We start from the raw sequence: 14,695 nt of genomic DNA, 5'->3' as shown, positions 1-14,695 counted from the left end.
AACCAGAAAATAATAATTAAACAACAGGGAAACATTGATAGAATTGTTGTTGTTTAGTCGTTTAGTCGTGTCCGACTCTTCGTGACCCCATGGACCAGAGCACGCCAGGCACTCCTGTCTTCCACTGCCTCCCGCAGTTTGGTCAGACTCATGTTGGTAGCTTCGAGAACACTGTCCAACCATCTCGTCCTCTGTCGTCCCCTTCTCCTTGTGCCCTCCATCTTTCCCAACATCAGAGTCTTTTCCAGGGAGTCTTCTCTTCTCATGAGGTGGCCAAAGTATTGGAGCCTCAGCTTCACGATCTGATCGTTTATAGAATTAAAACTCTATATATCATTATTATTATATTATATTATATTATATTATATTATATTATATTACACATATTATTCGACCCTAAGTTCAGACTCATCCTGGTGCAATAGCAGCAAGCCTGCATTAGCCTGAAAATTAGACATGTCTGTGCCAGCCTAGCCTGGACAGGGCTGTGAGCTGCCTGTAGCCCCCCCCCCCTCTGAAATGGCTCCTATGTGTTGTTGTACCTTCCCTGGTGGCTGAGACACATCCTTTGCCTCTAATTCTGGCACATTCTTCTTTTGTTCCCTTGGCTGGCAGAATGGAAAGTTCTAGTAGTGGCTGGTCCGATGGGATTGTGCAGCATGGAAGCAGCTGGGGCTTACTACGGAAGTCGTTCTCTTACGTCTCTGCTATGACCAATATTGGCAGCGCTTTCTTTTCTGACCTGGAACTTCCTCCTGCTACTGTTTCCTCGCTTTCTACCCGGATTGGTATGCGTGAACACTAATGGGATATGTCCTCATAGACTTGTATTATGGGAGCCTCAGTGCTGGGACAGGGGGCACCTGTAATATGACGTAACATAGATTAGATTTCCCTTAGCACACTTTAATTTCTCTTTTGTACATATGATCAAGGCAGCTAAATTGCTTCTCCCACCTTTTGCACAGTTGTTTAAAGGCAGAATCAGAATTTTATTCTGAGTTGGGACATAGTAATTATTCTGGATTAACAAATGCAGGATGGGACGCAGGTGGTGCTGTGGGTTAAACCACAGAGCCTAGGACTTGCTGATCAGAAGGTCGGTGGTTCGAATCCCCACGACAGGGTGAGCTCCCGTTGCTCGGTCCCTGCTCCTACCAACCTAGCAGTTTGAAAGCACGTCAAAATGCAAGTAGATAAATAGGTACCGCTCCAGCGGGAAGGTAAATCGCGTTTCCGTGCGCTGCTCTGGTTCGCCAGAAGTGGCTTAGTCATGCTGGCCACATGACCTGGAAGCTGTATGCCGGCTCCTTCGGCCAATAAAGCGAGATGAGCGCCGCAACCCCAGAGTTGGGCACGACTGGACCTAATGGTCAGGGGTCCCTTTACCTTTACCTTTTAACTAATGCAGGGGTGGTGGGGGGAGGAAACAGAGTCTGTTTTTCTTTTCACATAATTCATTGACCAGGTGAAGATAATGCCTGGACTCCTGTGCAACAAAAAGACATGCCATTTTCATGGCACTCTTAAGGGCTGACAAAGGATAGGATGTTGCAGCATTTGATCCTGGTCAAATTTTACCCCTGACAACTTAACCCTTTCTGTTGTTGCATCTAGACTTTGGAATACTCTCCTCAGAGAAGATCATCTGCCCCTTTCCATAATATCTTTCAGCGAAAACAATTTTATTTATGCATACTGTTAAAGTAAAAAGCAGATAAATGGCTGTAGGAGGTTGCTTTGAGTTTCTGTATTCATACAGTCGTACCTTGGTTCTCGAATGCCTTGGTACTTGAATGTTTTGGCTCCCGAAAGCTGCAAACCCGAAAGTGAGTGCTCCGGTTTGCAAACATTTTTCGGAAGCCGAACGTCCGACATGGCTTCCAATTGAGTGCAGGATGCACGTGCAGCCAATCGGAAGGCACGCTTTGGTTTTCGAACAGTTCCAGGAGTTGAACGGACTCCCGGAACGGATTAAGTTCGACAACCAAGGTACAACTGTATATGCTTTCCCAAAGTAGTATATTATTGTTTTCTCTTTTGTGATTTTACATGATTTTATTGTTTTGAATTTATTTTGTTGGGAACACACTGGCGTTAATACTGTTGGACACTGTGTGTTTATGCTACATACATTGTTTTGGAATATTATTTGTTTCTTTTTAAAAAATAAATAAATTGGACACTTTAAAGTGGAAATGCAGAATGAATATGGTCTCACTTGAGTGATGTCCCCTTATGGACCATGAGGCATTGAGGATGAGATTGCTTTCTTAAATGGGGCAAGGTGCATTTTCTGGTTAGGAGGAGGTGATACAGGGCTTAGAAGTACTTGGGGCAAGGGTAATTTTGCCCTGCTCGGATGGATTGATATAATAGATGAATGCCGTGTTCACCTAAAAGAGATAGAAATGCCCATGGCTGCTTTCATACAGATGAAATCATAGCTCTTGAGAAGATGAAGGATCCTGGGATTCTTCCAAATAAAAGGGATGTAACTCCAGGTGCTTGGTTGTCTTCATTTTAGGGCTGCCCCGAAGACCTCAGGAATGGCTCTTCCCTGCCAGGATGCTCCCAGCTATCTACATAGCCATCTTCTTGCTGCTTGCTGGCTGTTTCTCCATCAATATCTTATATGGCTCCTCCTTCCTTGACCACACTGCCTTGATGTGGCTGATCTCCTCTGCCTTTGCTTTCGCCACATCTTTCATCTTTTTGGAGCCAATGAAGGTAATAGCATAACAAAATTCATTGGCACTGCTGGAATTTTCTCAACGGTCACACCTGGTATATATATATATATATATATATACAGTGGTACCTTGGTTCTCAAACTTAATCCATTCCGGAAGTCTGTTCCAAAGTCAAAGTGTACCAAAACCAAGGCATGCTTTCCCATAGAAAGTAATGCAAAACAGATTAATCCATTCCAGACTTTTAAAAACAACCCCTAAAACAGCAACTTAACATGAATTTTACTATCTAACGAGACCATTGATCCATAAAATGAAAGCAATAATCAATGTACTGTACTGTAAAATAAATAAGACAGTATTGTAGATGATTAAAAATTAAATTTTTTAAAAAAATCTTACCTGCACTGATAATGGTCATTGTTTGGATGAGGGGCTTTTATCCATTTCTGCAGTCACACAATCAATCAATCAATCAATCAATCAATCAGTAGCTGAACTGGGTTCCACCCAGTCACAAAACCAAATTAACCTAAAAAGCCTCAAAAACAAAAATGCAAAATAAATAGCAAAAACAAAAGCGCCAAACTTAATCCATTCCGGAAGTCCATTTGACTTCTGAAATGTTCGAAAACCAAGGCACAGCTTCTGATTGGTGCAGGTGCCCCAGAAACAATAGCCGATAGCCACATCGGACATTCAAAAACTGGAACACTTCTAGGTTTTGGGCGTTTGGGAACCAAGGTACCACTGTATAGATAATGTTTAAACCACAACAGGGAAGAGGCATTTTGGAAACAACTCTGTAACCAGCCTGTAATCCCTTAAGTTCTTTTAAGACACAGTTACCAAACTATGCATGATGTGGGAGATCTGTGATTTAATGTTTTAATGCTTTCTTTTTAATGAGATGATTCCTAGATTGAGCAGTGGCGCAGGGAATGATGTGCATTTAACAGTCTCTTTCCCATTCTATATGTTCCTGACCAAAATCTCCCTCCCCTGGTGGAGAGGATACAGATACCAGTTATGGGAACTCTAATGACTTTTCAATTTAATGTGGTGATGTGGGTTAAACCATAGAGCCTAGGACTTGCCGATCAGAAGGTCGGCGGTTCGAATCCCCGCGACAGGGTGAGCTCCCGTTGCTCGGTCCCTGCTCCTGCCAACCTAGCAGTTCGAAAGCACGTCAAAGTGCAAGTAGATAAATAGGTACCGCTCCAGCGGGAAGGTAAATGCTGCTCTAGTTCGCCAGAAGCGGCTTAGTCATGCTGGCCACATGACCCGGAAGCTGTACGCCGTCTCCCTCGGCCAATAAAGCGAGATGAGCGCCGCAACCCCAGAGTCGTCCGCAACTGGACCTAACAGGCAGGGGTCCCTTTACCTTTACCTTCCCTCTAAACCAAAGTAAGGGCTATTTGTACAACAGGCCTGCTAATAAAAGGTTAGTGATTTTAAAAAAATAAATCAGCAAAAAGGCTGCCCATGAAGTATATTCTTGATCAGAGTCAAGAAGTGCCATGATATCAAGTCATAAGTCTAGAGAGAGGCCAATGAAATCTTGAAAGAACAGCTTTGTGTATTGAATTAACACTTTCTGTACTTGGAATCCCTGGCATCTCCAGGGATTGAAAGACTCTTGGTAGGCGGAGGTTTGGGGTGCAACCCTGGCAAGCTGGCACCAATTAGTGTTGACAGTGCTTAACTAAATGGGCTGACTTGGCAGAAGACAGTTTCCTCTGTCCCTCCGGCAATGCCTTTGAGAATATACCTGCTCTCTCAGGTGCTCTTTGGGGCTCTGCATGCCGCTCTCATCAGCAAGCCAGTGGAGAGTGAAGCTGATGGGCTGGTGGAGAAGCCCTTGGTGAAGCAGATGCCCGAACGAGTTGGGAAGGTGCGCGTGCCCTGTGGTTATGGGCTGCTGCAGGCCAAGGAAGAGGCCAAGAAAGTCCGAGCTCTCAAAGGGTTGATGTGGGTAAGTGACTTCTTCCCTTGTGCAAAATGTTGGAATGGGTGGCTTGAGGAACCGCACAAATGATGGAGGTGGGAAAGAAGAATGGTGCAATTGAAAGAACATTCAGTTAGGCTCTAAGCAATGAGGCTCTATAATAATAATAATAATAATAATAATAATAATAATAATAATAATAATAATTTATACCCCGCCCATCTGGCTGGGCTTCCCCAGCCACTCTGGGCGGCTTCCAACAAAATATTAAAATACAGTAATGCATCAAACCTTAAAAGCTTCCCTAAACAGAACTGCCTTCAGGTGTCTTCTAAAAGTCTGGTAGTTGTTGTTCTCTTTGACGTCTAGTGGGAGGGCGTTCCAGAGGGCGGGTGCCACTACCAAGAAGGCCCTCTGCCTGGTTCCCTGTAACTTGGCTTCTCGCAGTGAGGGAACCGCCAGAAGGCCCTCGGCGCTGGACCTCAGTGTCCGGGTAGAATGATGGGGGTGGATATGCTATACTGGACCGAGGCCGCTCTAAGCAATGGAGCAATGAATAAAGATTGCTAGAGGAAGAAGATACCTAATGACACAGGAAGACCCCTCCTAGATCAGATCTAGTGCTGTATCCTGTTCTCGCAGTGGCCAGAGGTAGTGGCAATCAAGGTAAGAGGAGTGTGTTTGTGGCAGGGGGGTTATTGATTTGTTTTTGGTCTATTATGTATTTTGTGTTCTCAGTTTACATCAGGCTACAACTAAGCAGTGGGCCTGGTTCTTGACCCACAAGCTGGTGATGATCAGTGAATTAGAAAAAAATGAGATTGCAAGTGTGAGGATTTTCTTTGACCACTAGGTGTCAGAACAGATTTAAATTTCAACTTCATTGATAACGGCAGCTAAGGTTGGAGACCAATTATCATTTGAAGTTGAAAGTTAGGATGGCAGTGCACCAGTGATTCAAACAGGTATGCAGATTTCTTGTGGTGCCCCTAAGCTCTGCCAAACCAGTTTGACCAGAGATGATTAACAGGGCAAAAGAAATAACTGTCCATCTCAAGAGCAATCCTGGATGTCACTTGGCCTTTGCTAGCCTGGAGCCCTCCAGATGTTTTGAACTACAACTCCCACTAGCCCTGGCATTACATGGGGGTGCTGGTTAGGGCTGATGGGAGTTTGTAGCCGCAAACATCTGGAGGGCACCAGGCTGGCAAAGGCTGCTTTGATGTGTAGCACCTTCAACTCTCTGAAAAACGTTTGCCCAACAAGATTGTGGCATTGACCTAAACATTAGCGACTTGTCTTGCGCAGGGACAAGTTCATATGGCTGGACCAGGGGTTCAGTGAAGTTAGTTATTCTGCTGCTGTTCTGGACTGGTTCTATAGGATAGGCTATTCTAAATATTATAAAGTTTTGAAGGAAGGACTGATACAGCCTTTGAAGGAAGTCTGTAATGAGATTATGGAGGGGAGAAGGGCACCTGATACGTGGAGTGAGGCCTATATCACACTTATACCAAAGACAGAGACTGAAAAGACTCAACTTAAAAACTACCGACCCATCTCGTTATTGAATGTGGATTATAAAATTTTTGCTGATATTTTAGCAAAGAGACTGAAAAGAGTTTTGATGGAGGAGATTCATGGGGACCAAGCGGGCTTTCTCCCGAAAAGGCACTTGTCGGACAATGTAAGGAATATAATTGACATTTTGGAAAAGTTGGAAGTGAATATAAACACTAAGGCGGTTTTGATTTTTGTGGACGCCGAGAAAGCCTTTGATAACATTTCTTGGAGTTTTATGTTGAAGAACCTCCGGGGGATGGGGGTAGGCCAAGGGTTTGAGAATGGTATAGGTGCAATATACTCTGAACAGAAAGCGAAACTAATTGTAAATAATGTGGTTACAGAAGAGTTCAAGATTGAAAAAGGGACACGTCAGGGGTGCCCTATCTCCCCACTACTTTTTATATCGGTCCTGGAGGTTTTGCTTAATATGATTAGGAGGGACCAGTTGGTTAAAGGGATTCAGGTCGGAGCTAAACAATATAAATTGAGAGCATTTGCAGATGATTTAGTACTTACATTGCAAGAGCCAGAAGCTAGCACGAAAAGAGTTTTGGAAATAATTCGAGTTTGGTCAAATGGCAGGATTTAAATTGAATAAGTCAAAGAGAAAGGTTTTGGAGAAAAATTTGACACAGGTAGAAAAAGAAAGGTTTCAGAACGAGACAGGGTTGACTGTGGTTAAAAAAGTGAAATATTTGGGTATAAATATGACAGCTAAAAATGTGAATTTGTTTAAAGATAATTATGAAAAAACTTGGAGAGAAGTGAAAAAAGATTTGGAGATTTGGTCCAATTTAAAGCTTTCCTTGTTAGGCCGAATTGCAGTTATAAAAATGAATGTATTGCCAAGAATGTTGTTTTTGTTCCAAGCATTGCAAATAATGGATAAAATGGATTGTTTCAAGAAGTGGCAAAAAGACATATCTAAATTTGTCTGGCAGGGCAAAAAGCCCAGAATTAAATTTAAGATATTAACGGATTCAAAGGAAAGAGGGGGGTTTGCCCTGCCAGACTTTAAATTGTACTATGAAGCGGCAGCTTTCTGCTGGCTGAAAGAATGGCTGCTTCTTGAAAACACAGACATTTTGGATTTGGAAGGCTTTAACAATATTTTTGGGTGGCATGCATATTTGTGGTATGACAAGGTTAAAGCACATAAAAGTTTTAAAAATCATATTGTCAGAAAAGCACTATTAAATGTCTGGGTTAGATATAAAGACTTGCTGGAAAATAAAACTCCAAGGTGGCTGTCGCCAATGGAAGCTAAGGCAGTTAAAAAGTTAAATATGGAGTCCAAGTGGCCAAGATACTGGGAAATTTTGGAAAAGGAAGGGGACAAACTGAGATTGCAGAGCTTTGAGAAATTAAAAGGGAAGGTGAGAGACTGGTTGCACTATCATCAAATAAATGAAGCGTTTAAACTGGACAGTAAAATTGGCTTCCAGGTGGAAAAATCAAAATTGGAGACAGAACTGTTAGAACCCAGTACTAAGAATTTGTCAAAAATGTACAATTTGCTGCTGAAATGGAATACACAAGATGAAACGGTTAAATCAGCCATGATTAAATGGGCTCAGGACATTGGTCATAATATTTTGTTTGCTGATTGGGAAAAGTTGTGGACCACCGGGTTGAAATTTACGGCATGTAATGCCTTAAGAGAAAACATTATGAAAATGATATATAGGTGGTACATAACCCCAGTCAAGCTTGCAAAGATTTACCATTTGCCTGACAATAAATGTTGGAAATGTAAAGAAACTGAAGGTACATTTTTTCATCTTTGGTGGACTTGCCCGAAGATTAAGGCATTCTGGGAAATGATCTATAATGAACTTAAAAAGGTATTTAAATATACTTTCTCCAAGAAACCAGAGGCCTTTCTCTTGGGTATTGTCGGCCAAGGGGTGTTAAAGACGGATATAACTTTCTTTATGTATGCTACAACAGCAGCTAGAATACTCATTGCGAAGTACTGGAAGACGCAAGAGCTACCCACACTGGAAGAATGGCAGATGAAGGTGATAGACTACATGGGCTTGGCAGAAATGACGAGCAGAATCCGAAACCAGGGAAGAGAAGCAACGCAAGAAGAATGGAAAAAATTTAAGGACTATTTAAAGAAATATTACAAAGTTAATGAAAGTTAGAATGATGTTGGACTGGAAAGTAAACGGTTACTATTAGCAATGGTTAAGATAAGGAGAATAAGGAAGATTAGTTTAAATCTAAATTAAAATAAGGGAAGATTTGCTGAGTAATCGATAAGAATTTGGAATACAGAAAAGGGAGGCATGAGGAAGTCGGGGAAGTAAGGTACAAGAAATTAGGATATGAAATGGTACATGTTTTTTGTTTTGTTTTTGTCTTTGTATGTTTGTGTATGTTATGTTTATATGAAAAAATTCTCGAATAAAAATATTTAAAAAAAAATATATATAGGATAGGCTATTCCATTCTATGGATAATTTCTGCCTGGCTGGATTTGAACTGATCTGACCAATATTGTTTTGTACTTTAAACGACACAGAAATTGAATTTAAGGGTGGCATAAAAGTGTTTTAAATAAATAATAATAATAAATAGTAATGCAACCTTAATTTTGTTGTTGTTGTCACTGAATGGTAGTGTTAGGTAGTAGGAAAGCATTACATCTTTCTATGTTTGAATTAAATAATAAATGCACATTAGCGATTGCTGGGGTTTTCGCCTCTTTGCAGTCTGGCTTTTGATCACTCTCTTATTGGCAGTACTTGACATCCCTATTCATGCTCCATCACTTTTGTTGCTTTCTTCTCCCACCTCCTCCTCTCCAGAACTGCCTCACTCATATGCTATTCTTTCTGGTTGTGCTGACCATCAATTACCAGAGATGCTTCCATGACAACAACGTCCACCTCCTGCATGCTGCTGTCAAACAGGCCATCTCTGTGACAAACGACAAAGGACTGAACTTCACTTCTGTGCGCAGGTGAGCTCTCCAGAGAGAGAGGGGGGACATGGGCAGAGGAGGCAGCTCACCATCTCTAGAGAAATATAATAAAAATTATATTTCAGGAAGACGCCACATGACCAAATAGTCAAATGTGTCAAAGAACAAGTAAGTTGTCTTTGAACAAAGCTGCAAATACAATCAGACGTGGCCCAACTGCTTGTCCATCTTGCCAGATTTCTGTCTGTGTCAGTCATTGTTGCCAGATGCTACATAGAGTATATTCACACTAGAGCAGTTGTTGTACTGTAGTGTGTGCTGTTTTTTCCCCAAAGTGCTTGAAGGCATTCTAACACAAAGCACCTTACATTTTTTAAAAGTTTTTCAAATTGTAAAAGTGCTATTAACCCCCCCCCCACACACACACACACAAAACCCTGCTGCAAATGCATCCTGCAAGCTGAGATAAAATAGAAAAACAATGCAGCATTTCCATCTTCTTGTAGTCATAGGATCATAAGAGCTGAGGTGGCCTTGTCAGGCTGGCTAGTCCAAACCTTGCTCCATTTGGGAAGATAGAGGATCCCTGAGAGATTTCTACCCAACAAGTGCTTGAAGGCCTCCAGCAAGGAGGGGTCACTGAATTCTTGACTGGGAGGTTGCTGTACTAGTCTGTTGCAGTAAAATCATTGTGTGGCACCCTAAAACTAACATTCATTATTCATCTGGAAATTTAATGTCACACTGCATTGAACATTGTCCATGCAAGCATTTCAGAATGATCACCCCTCTACCCCGGCTGTGTGTTGTTCTTGAGGTTCTTCTGACACCCTCCTGGGCCAGTTTTGTGGGGCATGGGGGAAATTCCCTTGCACATGGCTTCCATGGACAGTGTTCATTAAGTGACTCCTGCCCTAGTTATTTCACCCTGAGCCTTGTTCATGTTAAGACTTTCAGAGACCAGAGCATCCTCAAACCCCTGATGGTTGAAGGCTAAGGGGAGTCCACAGGTTGCTCTCAGTGTTCCTCTGGGTCCTGTGGCAGATAGGTAAAGGTAAAGGGACCACTGACCATTAGGTCCAGTCACAGACGACTCTAGGGTTGCGGCGCTCATCTCACTTTATTGGCTGAGGGAGCTGCCGTACTGCTTCCAGGTCATGTGGCCAGCATGACTAAACCGCTTCTGGTGAAACCAGAGCAGTGCACGGAAACGCCATTTACCTTCCCGCCAGAGCGGTACCTATTTATCTACTTGCACTTTGACGTGCTTTCAAACTGCTAGGTTGGCAGGAGCAGGGACTGAGCAACGGGAGCTCACCCCGTTGTGGGGATTCGAACCACCGACCTTCTGATCGACAAGTCCTAGACTCTGTTGTTTAACCCACAGCGCCACCCGCATCCCTGTGGCAGATACCTCCTTGTAAAGGCAAACTGGAACTGGCTGGCTGCACCCACAGATGGATTCCTTAGTCCATTGATGGGTGAAATCATCATACAGGGGTGGCAAGAAATTTTCGTTCCCATATAACAACTTTCCAGTACGTGTTCAGTTGCAATTAAACAGTTTTTTTCGTCTCACCCGCATTTTTGTAGCAGGGATGGATTTCATTGTCAGAGAATTCTAGGATTGCAAAGGGATTCTTTACTGTGATTTGCTTTAAAAACAGGCCACTTGGTTGAAGAACTGCACTGGTCTTTTTTCTCTCCTTTTGCTTATTTTGTAGCTACTCCGACACATTGGAATGGATTGACACAGTGCTACTGAAATACCTTTATGGCAACACAAAGCTGACAATAGTAGGAGTGCCTCAGCTGCAGCTCCAAAGCTCCACCAGAAGCCAAATGATGGATCTAGGTGTTCACCTTTTTCTTTTGGGTGGTAAAGTGACAAAACAGGCAGTAAGAGATTGTGTTTGGCCAAAAGAAGAAAAGAATGAACAAAGAAAGGAACGAAGTTGCTTTTTTAAAATGTCAGACAGTGTTGAGACTTCAGAAGAGCTAACATAGTCAGGCTTGGTTTAATGGACACATTTGACAAACAATGAAAAGAGGAAATTGGGAACATTCGCTCTACAAAAATGAAAGTGAGCTGGGATGGGGGGGAGGGAGGAAATGTAACCGGAATCTGAGAGAAGCCTCAAGGTGACATGTACATTCAACCTGAATTAGTGGGAGGGACTTTTGTGGGACTGCAATAAGGTAACCCAGGGATAGGCAACCTAAGGCCCATGGGCCACAAGCAGCCCATGGGGGCCGTTTAACTGGCCCACGAGCCGCCCCCGAACCGAGCCACCCGCTTGGTGAGTCCCCACACGCTGTGCTAAACCAGCGCAGCACAGTGCAGGGACTCGCTTCCGCGGCACCAAAAATCGCATCTGCGCATGCGCAGACACTGGAAATTGCATCTGCACAGACCCCAGAAATCACAGGCGCACGCACTTACGCTCATGCGCAATCCGGCCCATGGAGGGATCTCCGCTGGAGTGAACTGGCCCAGGCAAGGTAAACCTTGCCAACCCCTCAGGTAACCCCTAAACATATGCCAGAGGTTTTTAAATGAGAAATAGGGCGAATATAGGTTGGTTTACCAATGTGGAGAGTGTGAGCGTGTACAAAATCACTTGTATATATTGAAAGGCATAATATCTAGCAAGTGGCATCTGAGATTCTTTAAAATAATAATTAAAAAGCTTTGCCTGTACATTTTTCTGTGCCTCCTAGGACTTCCGCGGCCTGGAATTGCATCTCAGATATACCACTTCAGTACTGCCAGCCGCCCCTGTCCTCTGTGCCACTTGTCTGGGTCCAGATCAGAAGCTCCTAGGGATACAAATAAAAACGCATGCCCTGACGCAACTGAGCACACTTCTATTAGGTATGAATTTATGTGGGGGATGCTTACCTCTGGGTTTCTCCCTTGTAGCTCCTTCTTATTTCTCTTCTGAGGACCCTTTCTCACAACCCCTATCAGCACGTGGCAGCTTTCAGTCTATCTGTGCTGACGCCCAGACAGGCTGCCACAGGTTGAACCAGTTGTGTGAATGACAATGTCACATGTGAATGTCTCTGTGGATTGGGCAGTCATCATCTAAGAAGGTTGAGGAGGAGGAGAGGCAGAGGGTGAAGAAAGAGCTGCGGGTGGAGGGGGTCCCCTTTCCCATCCTTTGGACGCCTAGGGAAACAACAAAACCTGCTGGACCTGGACCTGGGTGTGGAGAGGGCAACTGAATAGGGCACAGCCTGAGGATGTACTATGCATTGTGGGCCTGCCCATGAAAAGCAAGTCTAGAGTGAGAGACTAGGGGAATGCCCACTGTTTCCAGGAATTCTTCTCACTGTGAGACTTTTGTGGGTGAGCTGAGTTTGTTGGACTGAGAACCTGGAGGCTGAGAGGGAGGGAGGGTGTGTGTGTGTGTGTCAGAAGGAAAATGACTTGTGTCAGAGCTGCCCAAGGTCCCAGCTCACAAAGGACCAACGCCGCTTCGTTGTTAAGTACGAAAGTCTTTATTGAAGTTCAGTTTCACTTCCAGAGCCGCAGCGTGCAGCCCTACGTCTCAAACTCTAGACCGCTGAAGCTCCGTCTGAGTCTCCTCCCCCCAGACACCAGTTTAAGACTCTAGCCTTGCTCCACCTCTTCCTCTGCTCTTTCCACCTCTGGTTCCGCCTGTCCGTCGGGGTCTCGCCCTCTCTAGACTCTTCTGACGCTGAATCCCCTGAGCCTTCCCCCTCCCTCCGGCGGGCTTTGGGAGCTGGTTCCCCATCCGGGTCTCCTGCTGTCCCTCGCGCCTGTACATTTGAACTTGGCGCGCGCGCCCAGCCAGCAACTTTCCTCCTGACCGTTTCACTGCTGCTGTCACTGCTTCCCCCTTCGGGGAGGCTAGCTGCAACTGACCTCCCCTCCGTTCCCCCACTCTCTGATGGAGGCGTGGTCAGCCCTGACTCATCTTCTCTCTCCGCTGGAGGAGACGCTGGTCCTGACACATGTGACTCTTCCCCCCCCACTACGCTCTGGTGGGGAAACTGGTCCTGATCCCCCGCTGCTGCTTTGGGGTTCCCCGCTGGCTCCTTGTTTCTGGTGCGTCCCCCCTGGGACCCCCCTTGCCCTGACCATTGGCGCCCCCTTCTGGGAATCTTCTGATTCACTGGAGAAGCTCATGGAATCTCTCGGGTCACTGTCATACTCCCCTACGCTGCCCTCTGATTCTTCCCCTTCGCTCTCCATTTCCTCTCTCCCCTGTGCTCCTGCTCCCGAGCCCCTGACAACTTGATACTGATTTTTATGTATTTGCAACTTTGTATTAATGTAACATTTTGATATGTAACTGTGTGTTTTTGCAATCTTTTAAGTTGTCCATTGTTGCTTCACTTTCCTGTACACTGCTTAGAGACATTCTTTAATATATTAAGTGGTATTGAAATTAAATAATTAATCATCAATTATGACCAAAGCTTTGCTTGCAAAGGTATGTTAAAAAATAAACCCATTACACTAACTTCGTCATGTGGTCAGGTCATTGCTTTGCAGTTTGGCTGTACTTCAGCGTGGACTGACTGTTCCAAGTGCAAGGATGTGGTAGAAGATGTTCCAAAGGGAATTAGAAAAGGCCACAGGAGAAAAGAGAGGAGGCTTACATTGCTCCCAAGGCATTCTAACACTCTTAAATTCATGTTCCTTTAATGTGGCTCTGTTGGCAGGTTTTGGATCTGGGGTCATGCAGGATTTTACCATGCGAAAGATGGCTGCGCAAAGGAGCTTGGGAACACCTCTGCAGAAGCTCAGAGGATATTGCATGACCTACAAGCAAGCAACTGGGCTCACAAAAGGCAAGCTGCCCAAGACTTTTGTTTTTGTTTGAAACTCAAGTCTTCCCATAGAAACAAAATCATTTCCCTTTTTGGGCTTTTGCTCTTGCTTTGCAAGGGAAGGAGGTTGTTAGCTTGTTCTCAGGACTCAATTGAAAGCCGTGACACTTAGCCAGGTCTGAAACTGGATGAAATGTGTCATGCGGGAGCCAGTGTGGTGTAGTGGTTAAGAGCGGTAGTCTCCTAATCTGGGGAACCAGGTTCGCATCTCCGCTCCTCCACATGCAGCTGCTGGGTGACCTTGGGCTAGTCACACTTCTGTGAAGTCTCTCAGCCCCACTCACCTCACAGAGTGTTTGTTGTGGGGGAGGAAGGGAAAGGAGAATGTTAGCCACTTTGAGACTCCTGAAGGGGAGTGAAAGGCGGGATATCAAATCCAAACTCTTCTTCTTCTCTTCTTCATGTGGATGTGTCCTAAGTGTAAAGTAGTGTGATATGTAGCATGCCTGATGTTACTGTTTATACTGTCATCTTCCCTCTGGGATGGTGGCGGTCAGGGAAAAGGAACCTCTCCCTCTCAGTTTCCAGACCCTGTCTGTCAAAACCCTTCAGGGGTGGGGAATCTAACCAGTTTTATATCACCATATTTCAAAATCCAATCTCTACCTGTTAGCAAAAAAACCATTTCTCTATAGCTTGTTCCTCAACTTGATCTCTCTCCTCTGCATCCTTTTCATGACAGGAGCAAAGCTC

General features: G+C 44.4%; 1 protein-coding gene and 1 long non-coding RNA gene across 2 annotated transcripts in view; one reads left to right on the top strand and one right to left on the bottom strand.

Annotated features, from left to right (window-relative positions):
• Positions 1-14,695, top strand: part of LOC310755363 (polycystin-1-like) — a 78,120-nt gene that overhangs the window by 57,488 nt on the left and 5,937 nt on the right. Inside the window, exons 36-42 of the mRNA XM_083597996.1 lie at positions 616-788; positions 2,528-2,730; positions 4,477-4,668; positions 9,024-9,178; positions 10,864-10,994; positions 11,861-12,014; positions 13,835-13,970. Coding sequence (XP_083454122.1) covers positions 616-788; positions 2,528-2,730; positions 4,477-4,668; positions 9,024-9,178; positions 10,864-10,994; positions 11,861-12,014; positions 13,835-13,970 — 1,144 coding nt within the window. The remainder of the gene's footprint in view (positions 1-615; positions 789-2,527; positions 2,731-4,476; positions 4,669-9,023; positions 9,179-10,863; positions 10,995-11,860; positions 12,015-13,834; positions 13,971-14,695) is intronic.
• On the bottom strand, positions 9,173-12,076 carry LOC310755477. The gene is made up of 3 exons (XR_014544390.1): positions 12,042-12,076; positions 11,842-11,959; positions 9,173-9,233 (listed from the first exon to the last, which is right to left on the bottom strand). It is a non-coding gene; the product is annotated as an uncharacterized lncRNA (long non-coding RNA).

The sequence above is a fragment of the Podarcis filfolensis genome, assembly GCF_964270895.1.
Source record: "Podarcis filfolensis genome assembly, chromosome: 2".
Lineage (NCBI taxonomy): Eukaryota > Metazoa > Chordata > Lepidosauria > Squamata > Lacertidae > Podarcis > Podarcis filfolensis.
The sequence above is the reverse complement of the archived record's forward strand: the minus strand, read 5'-3'. Positions and strand labels throughout refer to the sequence as shown.